Consider the following 13756-nt stretch of genomic DNA (forward strand, 5'->3'; position numbering starts at 1 on the left):
AGATCTATATAGAGCTGACTGGATCATGTCATGTGGTCCATATTAGTTAACAGTGGACCACAGGTCATCATGGCTGAGCCTCATAGCCTGTTTCACACAACTGTCTGGTTAGTGGTTACTTACATAGCTACATGTACAACAGGATCAAACTCCGTGTGTGTGTGTGTGTGTGTGTGTGTGTGTGTGAAGCCAGCAATCTCTGTCAACCATCCCTCCCTTCATATTGGCCGAACGGCAACCCCCTACGGTACCTCCCCTCTGAACTCCTGCCAAAAACAACACACACATACGACACACACCAGAAAAGGTGCTCAGGTTGCGAAGTCCCTGTTTTTAACAGATTTAAATGAAATTACATTTCTCTCTCTAAAGCTCCAGACCTCCTCTCCTCGACGATGTGGTGCGGTCGCGTGGCTCTGCGCGTGGCTCTCCAGCGGATCGCCGTTGCGCCGTTAAACTCATTAAGTATTACCGGGGGTTTACCGGGCGCCGTGCAGAGAGAGATGTCGTCTCTACCGCGGGTCTACATCACGCGACAGATCCCGCCGGAGGGGCTGAAGATTCTCAGCGAGTCTGGACAGTGAGTGAGATCACACTTTTCTCTTGTTGCCGTTCTGGTTCTGTCTGTAGGACTACTTTTTAATAGAATTATATTATTTAAATATAATTATTTTTTGCTTTTAATTGCATGTTATGTAGGCTTTAGGTTTTGAAACGTGTCTTTAATTTAACTTAATGTCCTTTAGTCATTCGTGGAGGCTAACCTATCAAGTTGTCATTCATTCTAACGGAACGTTCTGAAATGTTGTCGTGTGAGGTTCATCATTGACTTCTGGGTAAACAGAACTGACAGTGTTTGCCCTGACCAGACCAGACAGATAAGAAGTCTCTCTCAATTCAATTTGCATACTGCCAAAGCTTACTTTGGCAAAGGAATGACTCATTAACAACAGGCCTATCTATAAATACATCATAACGCAATTAATAACAATAAATATTATCACAAACAGGACTCTCTCCCTCTCTATTCCCCCCCTCAGACTCATAACACTGTTTAATACACTCATTCAGTCTCTCTCTGACTCCTAACACTGTTCCAGTCTCTCTCTGATTCATAACACTGTTCCAGTCTCTCTCTGACTCATAACACTGTTCCAGTCTCTCTCTATCAGGTTCATTACCATTAATTAGCTTTCACAGAGGTACTCATTCCAGATCATGGATTCCATTAAAGAAGCAAAAAAGAAAGTGAGAAAGAAAGATAGGGAGAGAGAAAGACAGACAGACAGACAGACAGACAGAGACAGACAGAGACAGACAGACAGACAGACATTTGTAAAGAATCTGAAACAGGTCTTTCATTTTGAAATCCTACATTACCCAGAGTGCAGTTTGATCTGTGGGACTCAGATGACGTCCCCGTGCCCCGGAAGGAGTTGCTCCAGAAGGTCAAAGGTGTCGATGCGCTGGTCTGCGTGCTCACGGAGAAGATCGACGCCGAGCTATTGGACGCTGCAGGTCAGGTGACTGTCCATAATCTCTAACGCCATTGGCTCATCTCTGACAGGAACACTGGGAGAACTTGACTTTTTGTTGTGTGTTTGTGTGTGCGTGTGTGTGTCTCTCTCTCTGTCTGTGTGTGTGTGTGTGTGTGTGTGTGTCTCTCTCTCTCTCGCTCTCTCTCTCTGTGTGTGTGTTTGTGTGTGTGTGTCTCTCTCTCTCTCGCTCTCTCTCTCTCTCTGTGTGTGTGTTTGCGCGTGTCTCTCTCTCTCTGTGTGTGTGTGTGTGTGTGTCCTGCAGGTCCTAACCTTAAGGTCCTGAGCACCATGTCAGTGGGTTTTGACCACCTCTCCCTAGAGGAACTAAAGAAAAGGTCAGTGACCTCTGACCTCTAACCTCCGTTGTTGGTCACATCACAGACAGACATACAACTGAGTATAACAAAACATTAAGAACACCTTCCTAATATTGAGTTGCAGCCCCCAACCCCATTTCTGTCCTCAGAACAACCTCAATTCATCAGGACATGGACTCTACAAGGTGTTGAAAGCCTTCAATGCTTCCCACAGTTGTGCCTCGTAATTTAAAAACATTTTTATTTATTTATTTTACCCCGTTTTCTCCCCAATTTCGTGGTATCCAATTGTTTTTAGGAAACACCATGCACCTGGCAACCTTGGTTAGCGCGCACTGCGCCCAGCACGCCAAAGGAGTCGCTGGTGCGCGATGAGACAAGGATATCCCTACCGGCCAAACCCTCCCCTAACCCAGACGACGCTGGGCCAAATGTGCGTCGCCCCACGGACCTCCCGGTCGCGGCCGGTTGCGACAGAGCCTGGGCTCGAACCAGGGTCTCTGGTGGCACAGCTGGCACTGCAGTACAGCCCGCAGTACAGCCCGGGTGGACCATTTTTGATACACACAGGAAACTGTTGAGTGTGGAAAACCCAGCAGCTTTGCAGTTCTTGACACAAATCGGTGCCACTGGCACCTACTAACATATCCATTCAAAGGCACTTAAATATTTTGTCTTGTCCATTCACCCACTGAATTACACACAATCCATGTCTCAGTTGTCTCAAGGCTTTAAAAGTCATTTTCTAACCTGTCTGCTTCCCTTCATCTACACTGATTGAAGTGGATTTAACAGGTGACATCAATAAGGGATCATGGACTTCACCTGGATTCACCTGGTCAGTCTTATGTCATGGAAAGAGCAGGTGTTCCTAATGATTTGTCTGCTCAGCATATATATGAGACAGACAGAGGAGAGAGTGAGATAGAGAGAGAGAGAGAGACAGTGTTCCTAATGATTTGTCCACTCAGCATATATATGAGAGCGACAGAGGAGAGAGTGAGATAGAGAGAGAGAGAGAGACAGTGTTCCTAATGATTTGTCCACTCAGCATATATATGAGAGCGACAGAGGAGAGAGTGAGATAGAGAGAGAGAGAGAGACAGTGTTCCTAATGATTTGTCTGCTCAGCATATATATGAGACAGACAGAGGAGAGAGTGAGATAGAGAGAGAGAGAGAGACAGTGTTCCTAATGATTTGTCCACTCAGCATATATATGAGACAGACAGAGGAGAGAGTGAGATAGAGAGAGAGACAGTGTTCCTAATCTTGTGTAGATTACTGTCCATGTAAAAGTATACTTCTTGAACTATGTCTGTGTGTGTCTCTGTGTGTGTGTGTGTGTGTGTCTGTGTGTGTGTGTCTGTCTCTGTGTGTGTGTGTGTGTGTGTGTGTGTCTGTCTCTGCGTGTGGGTGTGTGTGTGTGTGTCTGTCTCTGTGTGTGTGTGTGTGTGTGTGTGTCTGTCTCTGCGTGTGTGTGTGTGTCTGTCTCTGTGTGTGTGTGTGTGTGTGTGTGTCTGACTCTCTTCTGTCTCTCTTCTGTGTGTGTGTGTGTGTGTGTGTGTGTGTGTGTGTGTGTGTGTGTGTGTATCAGGGGGATCCGTGTGGGTTACACCCCAGATGTGTTAACAGATTCTGTAGCTGAATTGACTGTCGCTCTGCTGCTGACCACGTCCAGGAGACTGATAGAGGCTACGCATGAAGCCAAGACGTAGGAACACACACACACACACACACACACACACACACACACACACACACACACGCAGAGACAGACCTTCTCTCTGTGTGTCCCTGTCCAGTGGTGGATGGGGAACATGGAGGACTCTGTGGCTGTGTGGATATGAGCTGGCTAACAGCACCGTGGGAATCCTGGGACTGGGCAGGATCGGTGAGTAACACACACACACACACACACACGCACACGCACACACACTATGGTCAGTGAAAAAACCCTCAACTATCAAGGGAAATGAACAGCACAACCTCATGACTTGTGTGTTTGTGTGTGTGTGTGTGTGTGTGTGTGTGACAGGTGTGGCTATCGCTGAGCGTCTGAAGCCGTTCAAGGTTAAGAAGTTCATCTACACGGACGTGGCTCCCCGACCAGAGCTGGCCAGTTTGATCGACGCAGAATATGGTACAGAGCGCTGAGATATGTATGGTTTAGTGGGGAATATGGTACCACTGAGATATGGTGTAATGGGGAATATGGTACCACTGAGATATGGTTTAATGGTGAATATGGTACAACTGAGATATGGTGTTAATGGGGAATATGGTGCCACTGAGATATGGGGAATATGGTACCACTGAGACATGGGGAATATGGTAACACTGAGATATGGTTTAATGGGGAATATGGTACCACTGAGATATGGTGTTCATGGAGAATATGGTACCACTGAGATATGGGGAATATGGTACCACTGAGATATGGTGTTCATGGGGAATATGGTACCACTGAGATATGGGGAATATGGTACCACTGAGATATGGTTTAATGGGGAATATGGTACCACTGAGATATGGTGTAATGGGGAATATGGTACCACTGAGATATGGTTTAATGGTGAATATGGTACAACTGAGATATGGTGTTAATGGGGAATATGGTACCACTGAGATATGGTGTTCATGGGGAATATGGTACCACTGAGATATGGGGAATATGGTACCACTGAGATATGGTGTAATGGGGAATATGGTACAACTGAGATATGGTGTAATGGGGAATATGGTACCACTGAGATATGGTTTAATGGGGAATATGGTACCACTGAGATATGGTGTTAATTGGGAATATGGTACCACTGAGATATGGTTTAATGGGGAATATGGTACCACTGAGATATGGTGTTAATTGGGAATATGGTACCACTGAGATATGGTTTAATGGGGAATATGGTACCACTGAGATATGGTGTAATGGGGAATATGGTACCACTGAGATATGGTGTTAATGGGGAATATAGTACCACTGAGATATGGTTTATTGGGGAATATGGTACCACTGAGATATGAATATACAAAATAAAACACTTTTAAAAACATATTAAATCAACAATAGTTGGTAAGTGTGTCATTTCTGATGTCATTCTGAGTATGTGTTGTGTTGAGAGATCCTAGACTTGATGCTGAATGTTATGGATGGTCATTGGCCAGTCAGTCTGACTTTCTGACAGTATGTTGTCCTCTCTCCCTCTAGTCTCTATGGATGAGTTGTCCAGCCAGTCTGACTTCCTGACAGTATGTTGTCCACTCTCCCTCTAGTCTCTATGGATGAGCTGGCCAGTCAGTCTGACTTCCTGACTGTGTGTTGTGCTCTGACACCAGAGACTAAAGACATCTGTAACAAGGACCTGTTCTCCAAAATGAAGAATACCTCCATCTTCATCAACACCAGCAGGTGACCAAGCACACACACACACACACACACACAGTAACACAAGGTAACACACGGTAACCGACGGTAACACACAGTAATACACGGTAACTCCTGTGTGTGGTAGAGGAGGGATGGTAGACAGTAACATGATGATGGCTGTGTGTGTGGTAGAGGAGGGGTGGTAGACAGTAACATGAGGATGGCTGTGTGTGGTAGAGGAGGGGTGGTAGACAGTAACATTATGATGGCTGTGTGGTAGAGGAGGGGTGGTAGAGAGTAACATGATAATGGCTGTGTGTGGTAGACATGGTGATGGCTGTGTGTGGTAGAGGAGGGGTGGTAGACAGTAACATGATGATGGCTGTGTGTGGTAGAGGAGGGGTGGTAGACAGTAACATGATGATGGCTGTGTGTGGTAGAGGAGGGGTGGTAGACATGATGATAGCTGTGTGTGTGGTAGAGGAGGGGTGGTAGACATTAACATGATGATGGCTGTGTGTGGTAGACAGTAACATGATGATGGCTGTGTGTGGTAGAGGAGGGGTGGTTGACAGTAACATTATGATGGCTGTGTGTGGTAGAGGAGGGGTGGTAGACATGATGATAGCTGTGTGTGTGGTAGAGGAGGGGTGGTAGACATGATGATAGCTGTGTGTGTGGTAGAGGAGGGGTGGTAGACATGATGATAGCTGTGTGTGTGGTAGAGGAGGGGTGGTAGACAGTAACATGGTGATGGCTGTGTGTGGTAGACAGTAACATGATGGCTGTGTGTGGTAGAGGAGGGGTGATAGACAGTAACATGTTGATGGCTGTGTGTGGTAGACAGTAACATGATGATGGTTGTGTGTGGTAGAGGAGGGGTGGTAGACAGTAACATGATGGCTGTGTGTGGTAGAGGAGGGGTGGTAGACATGATGATGGCTGTGTGTGGTAGAGGAGGGGTGGTAGACAGTAACATGGTGATGGCTGTGTGTGGTAGAGGAGGGGTGGTAGACATGATGATGGCTGTGTGTGGTAGAGAGTAACATGGTGATGGCTGTGTGTGGTAGAGGAGGGGTGGTAGACAGTAACATGATGATGGCTGTGTGTGGTAGAGGAGGGGTGGTAGACAGTAACATGGTGATGGCTGTGTGTGGTAGAGGAGGGGTGGTAGACAGTAACATGGTGATGGCTGTGTGTGGTAGAGGTGGAGTGGTAGACAGTAACATGGTGATGGCTGTGTGTGGTAGACAGTAACATGGTGATGGCTGTGTGTGGTAGACAGTAACATGGTGATGGCTGTGTGTGTGGTAGAGGAGGGGTGGTAGACAGTAACATGATGATGGCTGTGTGTGGTAGAGGTGGAGTGGTAGACAGTAACATGGTGATGGCTGTGTGTGGTAGACAGTAACATGGTGATGGCTGTGTGTGGTAGACAGTAACATGGTGATGGCTGTGTGTGTGGTAGAGGAGGGGTGGTAGACAGTAACATGATGATGGCTGTGTGTGGTAGAGGAGGGGTGGTAGACAGTAACATGGTGATGGCTGTGTGTGGTAGACAGTAACATGATGATGGCTGTGTGTGGTAGACAGTAACATGGTGATGCTGTGTGTGGTAGAGGTGGGGTGGTAGACAGTAACATGGTGATGGCTGTGTGTGGTAGACAGTAACATGATGATGGCTGTGTGTGGTAGACAGTAACATGATGGCTGTGTGTGGTAGAGGAGGGGTGGTAGACAGTAACATGCTGATGGCTGTGTGTGGTAGACAGTAACATTGTGATGCTGTGTGTGGTAGAGGAGGGGTGGTAGACAGTAACATGATGATGGCTGTGTGTGGTAGAGGAGGGGTGGTAGACAGTAACATGCTGATGGCTGTGTGTGGTAGACAGTAACATGGTGATGCTGTGTGTGGTAGACAGTATCATGGTGATGGCTGTGTGTGTGGTAGACAGTAACATGGTGATGGCTGTGTGTGGTAGAGGAGGGGTGGTAGACAGTAACATGATGATGGCTGTGTGTGGTAGAGGAGGGGTGGTAGACAGTAACATGATGGCTGTGTGTGGTAGAGGAGGGGTGGTAGACAGTAACATGATGGCTGTGTGTGGTAGACAGTAACATGATGGCTGTGTGTGGTAGAGGAGGGGTGGTAGACAGTAACATGATGGCTGTGTGTGGTAGAGGAGGGATGGTCGACAGTAACATGATGGCTGTGTGTGGTAGACAGTAACATGATGGCTGTGTGTGGTAGACAGTAACATGATGGCTGTGTGTGGTAGACAGTAACATGGTGATGGCTGTGTGTGGTAGAGGAGGGGTGGTAGACAGTAACATGATGGCTGTGTGTGGTAGAGGAGGGGTGGTAGACAGTAACATGATGGCTGTGTGTGGTAGACAGTAACATGATGGCTGTGTGTGGTAGACAGTAACATGATGGCTGTGTGTGGTAGACAGTAACATGATGATGGCTGTGTGTGGTAGACAGTAACATGGTGATGGCTGTGTGTGGTAGAGGAGGGGTGGTAGACAGTAACATGGTGATGGCTGTGTGTGGTAGAGGAGGGATGGTCGACAGTAACATGATGGCTGTGTGTGGTAGACAGTAACATGATGGCTGTGTGTGGTAGACAGTAACATGATGGCTGTGTGTGGTAGACAGTAACACGATGGCTGTGTGTGGTAGACAGTAACATGGTGATGGCTGTGTGTGATAGAGGAGGGGTGGTAGACCAGGAGGATCTGTATGAAGCCCTGTCCAGCGGTCAGATAGCAGGAGCTGGACTCGACGTCACCGTCCCTGAACCCCTGCCCACCAGCCACCCGCTCTTCACCCTTAACAACTGTGGTGAGTATAAACACGGGGTGTGATTGGTTCAGAGTCTCCACCAAGTTCACCCTGCTATTTCCTGTTTCATTTATTACTGTTGTCAGTCCTGTACTGCCTGTTTATTACTGTTGTCAGTCCTGTACTGCCTGTTTATTACTGTTGTCAGTCCTGTACTGCCTGTTTCATTTATTACTGTTGTCAGTCCTGTACTGCCTGTTTACTACTGTTGTCAGTCCTGTACTGCCTGTTTAATACTGTTGTCAGTCCTGTACTGCCTGTTTCATTTATTACTGTTGTCAGTCCTGTACTGCCTGTTTACTACTGTTGTCAGTCCTGTACTGCCTGTTTAATACTGTTGTCAGTCCTGTACTGCCTGTTTATTACTGTTGTCAGTCCTGTACTGCCTGTTTCATTTATTACTGTTGTCAGTCCTGTACTGCCTGTTTAATACTGTTGTCAGTCCTGTACTGCCTGTTTACTACTGTTGTCAGTCCTGTACTGCCTGTTTATTACTGTTGTCAGTCCTGTACTGCCTGTTTAATACTGTTGTCTGTCCTGTACTGCCTGTTTAATTTATTACTGTTGTCAGTCCTGTACTGCCTGTTTATTACTCTTGTCAGTCCTGTACTGCCTGTTTATTACTGTTGTCAGTCCTGTACTGCCTGTTTATCACTGTTGTCAGTCCTGTACTGCCTGTTTAATACTGTTGTCAGTCCTGTACTGCCTGTTTACTACTGTTGTCAGTCCTGTACTGCCTGTTTCATTTATTACTGTTGTCAGTCCTGTACTGCCTGTTTACTACTGTTGTCAGTCCTGTACTGCCTGTTTAATACTGTTGTCAGTCCTGTACTGCCTGTTTACTACTGTTGTCAGTCCTGTACTGCCTGTTTATTACTGTTGTCAGTCCTGTACTGCCTGTTTATTACTGTTGTCAGTCCTGTACTGCCTGTTTATTACTGTTGTCAGTCATGTACTGCCTGTTTCAGTTATTACTGTTGTCAGTCCTGTACTGCCTGTTTCAGTTATTACTGTTGTCAGTGCTGTACTGCCTGTTTATTACTGTTGTCAGTCCTGTACTGCCTGTTTATTACTGTTGTCAGTCATGTACTGCCTGTTTCAGTTATTACTGTTGTCAGTGCTGTACTGCCTGTTTATTACTGTTGTCAGTCCTGTACTGCCTGTTTATTACTGTTGTCAGTCCTGTACTGCCTGTTTATTACTGTTGTCAGTCCTGCACTGCCTGTTTATTACTGTTGTCAGTCCTGTACTGCCTGTTTAATACTGTTGTCTGTCCTGTACTGCCTGTTTCATTTATTACTGTTGTCAGTCCTGTACTGCCTGTTTATTACTGTTGTCAGTCCTGTACTGCCTGTTTATTACTGTTGTCAGTCCTGTACTGCCTGTTTCATTTATTACTGTTGTCAGTCCTGTACTGCCTGTTTCATTTACTACTGTTGTCAGTCCTGTAATGCCTGTTTATTACTGTTGTCAGTCCTGTACTGCCTGTTTCATTTATTATTGTTGTCAGTCCTGTACTGCCTGTTTATTACTGTTGTCAGTCCTCTACTGCCTGTTTATCACTGTTGTCAGTCCTGTACTGCCTGTTTATCACTGTTGTCAGTCCTGTACTACCTGTTTAATACTGTTGTCAGTCCTGCACTGCCTGTTTATTACTGTTGTCAGTCCTGTACTGCCTGTTTCATTTATTACTGTTGTCAGTCCTGTACTGCCTGTTTAATACTGTTGTCAGTCCTGTACTGCCTGTTTACTACTGTTGTCAGTCCTGTACTGCCTGTTTATTACTGTTGTCAGTCCTGTACTGCCTGTTTATTACTGTTGTCAGTCCTGTACTGCCTGTTTACTACTGTTGTCAGTCCTGTACTGCCTGTTTATTACTGTTGTCAGTCCTGTACTGCCTGTTTCAGTTATTACTGTTGTCAGTGCTGTACTGCCTGTTTATTACTGTTGTCAGTCCTGTACTGCCTGTTTATTACTGTTGTCAGTCCTGTACTGCCTGTTTACTACTGTTGTCAGTCCTGTACTGCCTGTTTAATACTGTTGTCAGTCCTGTACTGCCTGTTTCATGTATTACTGTTGTCAGTCCTGTACTGCCTGTTTCATTTATTACTGTTGTCAGTCCTGTACTGCCTGTTTATTACTGTTGTCAGTCCTGTACTGCCTGTTTATTACTGTTGTCAGTCCTGTACTGCCTGTTTATTACTGTTGTCAGTCCTGTACTGCCTGTTTATTACTGTTGTCAGTCATGTACTGCCTGTTTATTACTGTTGTCAGTCCTGTACTGCCTGTTTCGTGCTCCTCACTCCCTCCCTCTCTCATCTCTCTCTCTCTCCAGTGATCCTCCCTCTCATCTCTCTCTCTCCAGTGATCCTCCCTCTCATCTCTCTCTCTCCAGTGATCCTCCCTCTCACCCTCCCTCTCATCTCTATTTCTCCAGTGATCCTCTCATCTCTCTCTCTCTCCAGTGATCCTCTCATCTCTCTCTCTCTCTAGTGATCCTCCCTCATCTCTCTCTCTCCAGTGATCCTCCCTCATCTCTCTCTCTCTCCAGTGATCCTCTCATCTCTCTCTCTCCAGTGATCCTCCCTCTCATCTCTCTCTCTCCAGTGATCCTCTCATCTCTCTCTCTCCAGTGATCCTCCCTCTCATCTCTCTTTCTCCAGTGATCCTCTCATCTCTCTCTCTCCAGTGATCCTCTCATCTCTCTCTCTCCAGTGATCCTCCCTCTCATCTCTCTCTCTCTCCAGTGATCCTCTCATCTCTCTCTCTCCAGTGATCCTCTCATCTCTCTCTCTCCAGTGATCCTCCCTCTCATCCCTCTCTCTCTCCAGTGATCCTCTCATCTCTCTCTCTCCAGTGATCCTCTCATCTCTCTCTCTCCAGTGATCCTCCCTCTCATCTCTCTCTCTCTCCAGTGATCCTCTCATCTCTCTCTCCAGTGATCCTCTCATCTCTCTCTCTCCAGTGATCCTCTCATCTCTCCCTCTCCAGTGATCCTCCCTCTCATCTCTCTCTCTCCAGTGATCCTCTCATCTCTCTCTCTCCAGTGATCCTCTCATCTCTCTCTCCAGTGATCCTCTCATCTCTCTCTCTCTCCAGTGATCCTCCCTCATCTCTCTCTCTCCAGTGATCCTCCCTCTCATCTCTCTCTCTCTCCAGTGATCCTCCCCCACATTGCCAGTGCGTCCTACTCCACGCGTAATGCCATGTCAGCTCTGGCAGCCAACAACCTGCTACTGGGCCTGAAGGGACAGCCAATGATCAAAGAGCTCAAGCTGTAGCTGCCAATCACCTGCTTTCGGGAAACACCAGAGAAGAACCAATCACCTGCTTTCGGGAAACACCAGAGAAGAACCAATCACCTGCTTTCAGAAACACCAGAGAAGAACCAATCACCTGCTTTCAGAAACACCAGAGAAGAACCAATCACCTGCTTTCAGAAACACCAGAGAAGAACCAATCACCTGCTTTCAGAAACACCAGAGAAGAACCAATCACCTGCTTTCAGAAACACCAGAGAAGAACCAATCATCTGCTTTCAGAAACACCAGAGAAGAACCAATCACCTGCTTTCGGGAAACACCAGAGAAGAACCAATCACCTGCTTTCGGGAAACACCAGAGAAGAACCAATCACCTGCTTTCAGAAACACCAGAGAAGAACCAATCACCTGCTTTCAGAAACACCAGAGAAGAACCAATCACCTGCTTTCGGGAAACACCAGAGAAGAACCAATCACCTGCTTTCAGGAAACACCAGAGAAGAACCAATCACCTGCTTTCGGGAAACACCAGAGAAGAACCAATCACCTGCTTTCGGGAAACACCAGAGAAGAACCAATCACCTGCTTTCGGGAAAACACCAGAGAAGAACCAATCACCTGCTTTCGGGAAAACACCAGAGAAGAACCAATGATTGAAGAGCTCTTACCAGAACTGTAAATGATATAGTTGACTCTGGTCATGAGACGAGTAGATTAATTAGAGAATAATGGTGCTGGTGTCATCCATCATTTAATACCATAATATAATAATGATAATAATAATGACGAAGGACAACAATAAACATGGAACTCCCCCCCCCCCATCTTTTAATTCAGTCTGTGATGGTTGCGCCTGGAACGACATGTCCCTCCGTGAATTTATTAGTGTCTCCTCAAACAAACAAAAAAAACACGTTGACATTTCAGCTTCTCTTTGGGGTTAACGTCTCAAATAGCACCCTGTTCCCTATATAGTGGTACTACTATAGACCAGAGCCCTATTCCCTATATAGTGGTACTACTATAGACCAGAGCCCTATTCCCTATATAGTGGTACTACTATAGACCAGAGCCCTATGGCACCCTATTCCCTACGTAGTGCACTACTATAGACCAGAGCCCTGTTCCCTATATAGTGCACTACTTTAGACCAGGACCCTATTCCCTATATAGTGAACTACTAGTGACCAGAGCCCTATTCCCTATGTAGTGCACTACTATAGACCAGAGCCCTATTCCCTATATAGTGAACTACTATAGACCAGGGCCCTATTCCCTATATAGTGAACTACTAGTGACCAGAGCCCTATTCCCTATATAGTGCACTACTTTAGACCAGAGCCCTATTCCCTATATAGTGCACTACTTTAGACCAGAGCCCTATGGCACCCTATTCCCTATATAGTGAACTACTATAGACCAGAGCCCTATTCCCTATATAGTGGTACTACTATAGACCAGAGCCCTATTCCCTATATAGTGGTACTACTATAGACCAGAGCCCTATTCCCTATATAGTGGTACTACTATAGACCAGAGCCCTATTCCCTATATAGTGGTACTACTATAGACCAGAGCCCTATTCCCTATATAGTGGTACTACTATAGACCAGAGCCCTATTCCCTATATAGTGAACTACTATAGACCAGGGCCCTATTCCCTATATAGTGGTACTACTATAGACCAGAGCCCTATTCCCTATATAGTGGTACTACTATAGACCAGAGCCCTATGGCACCCTATTCCCTACGTAGTGCACTACTATAGACCAGAGCCCTGTTCCCTATATAGTGCACTACTTTAGACCAGGACCCTATTCCCTATATAGTGCACTACTTTAGACCAGGACCCTATTCCCTATGTAGTGCACTACTATAGACCAGAGCCCTATTCCCTATATAGTGGTACTACTATAGACCAGAGCCCTATTCCCTATATAGTGGTACTACTATAGACCAGAGCCCTGTTCCCTATATAGTGCACTACTTTAGACCAGGACCCTATTCCCTATATAGTGCACTACTTTAGACCAGGACCCTATTCCCTATATAGTGAACTACTAGTGAACAGAGCCCTATTCCCTATATAGTGAACTACTATAGACCAGGGCCCTATTCCCTATATAGTGAACTACTAGTGAACAGAGCCCTATTCCCTATATAGTGGTACTACTATAGACCAGAGCCCTATTCCCTATATAGTGAACTACTATAGACTAGAGTGTCAACGGCTTTGATCAGAAGTAGTGCACTACTTTAGACCAGTGTCAATAGGAAGTAGTGCACTACTTTAGACCAGTGTCAATAGGAAGTAGTGCACTACACAGGGAACAGGGCACCATTTGAGACGCTGGAACCAAAACACGGAGTTAGAAGTGTAGGAAAAAAACAACACAGAAACCCTGTTGGCATTAGGATAAAAGCC

The 13756-nt window shown here is 46.1% G+C and overlaps 1 protein-coding gene across 4 annotated transcripts; it reads left to right on the forward strand.

Annotated features, from left to right (window-relative positions):
- Window positions 1–220: 220 nt before the first annotated feature.
- On the forward strand, window positions 221–12153 carry LOC110513528 (glyoxylate reductase/hydroxypyruvate reductase). Of its 4 annotated transcripts, none has more exons than XR_016488713.1 (9): window positions 221–580; window positions 1385–1518; window positions 1801–1873; window positions 3452–3568; window positions 3660–3748; window positions 3893–3997; window positions 5066–5266; window positions 7939–8069; window positions 11229–12153. XR_016488713.1 is itself a non-coding variant. In XM_090209833.1 (9 exons), the coding sequence occupies exons 1-9, from the start codon at window positions 396–398 to the stop codon at window positions 11348–11350; spliced, it is 1092 nt and encodes a 363-aa protein (XP_090065959.1). In that variant the 5' UTR covers window positions 221–395; the 3' UTR covers window positions 11351–12153. The 4 variants fall into 4 exon arrangements, 3 of the variants coding, with proteins under 3 accessions (XP_090065959.1, XP_090065958.1, XP_090065960.1); XM_090209833.1 differs by having other exon boundaries at window positions 5131–5266; XM_090209832.1 differs by lacking the exon at window positions 11229–12153 and adding an exon at window positions 10405–10577 and having other exon boundaries at window positions 5131–5266.
- The last annotated feature ends 1603 nt before the right edge of the window (window positions 12154–13756 follow it).

Source organism: Oncorhynchus mykiss, chromosome 19 (assembly GCF_057628025.1).
Source record: "Oncorhynchus mykiss isolate SJ-2025 chromosome 19, ASM5762802v1, whole genome shotgun sequence".
NCBI lineage: Eukaryota > Metazoa > Chordata > Actinopteri > Salmoniformes > Salmonidae > Oncorhynchus > Oncorhynchus mykiss.

Excerpts from the sequence above, each read along its gene's own strand:
- LOC110513528 (XM_090209832.1), top strand. The coding sequence starts at position 396 with ATGTGGTGCGGTCGCGTGGCTCTGCGCGTGGCTCTCCAGCGGATCGCC. Across the intron at positions 1,519-1,800 it reads CGAGCTATTGGACGCTGCAG|GTCCTAACCTTAAGGTCCTG; the intron begins GTCAGGTGACTG and ends TGTGTCCTGCAG. Across the intron at positions 1,874-3,451 it reads CTAGAGGAACTAAAGAAAAG|GGGGATCCGTGTGGGTTACA; the intron begins GTCAGTGACCTC and ends TGTGTGTATCAG.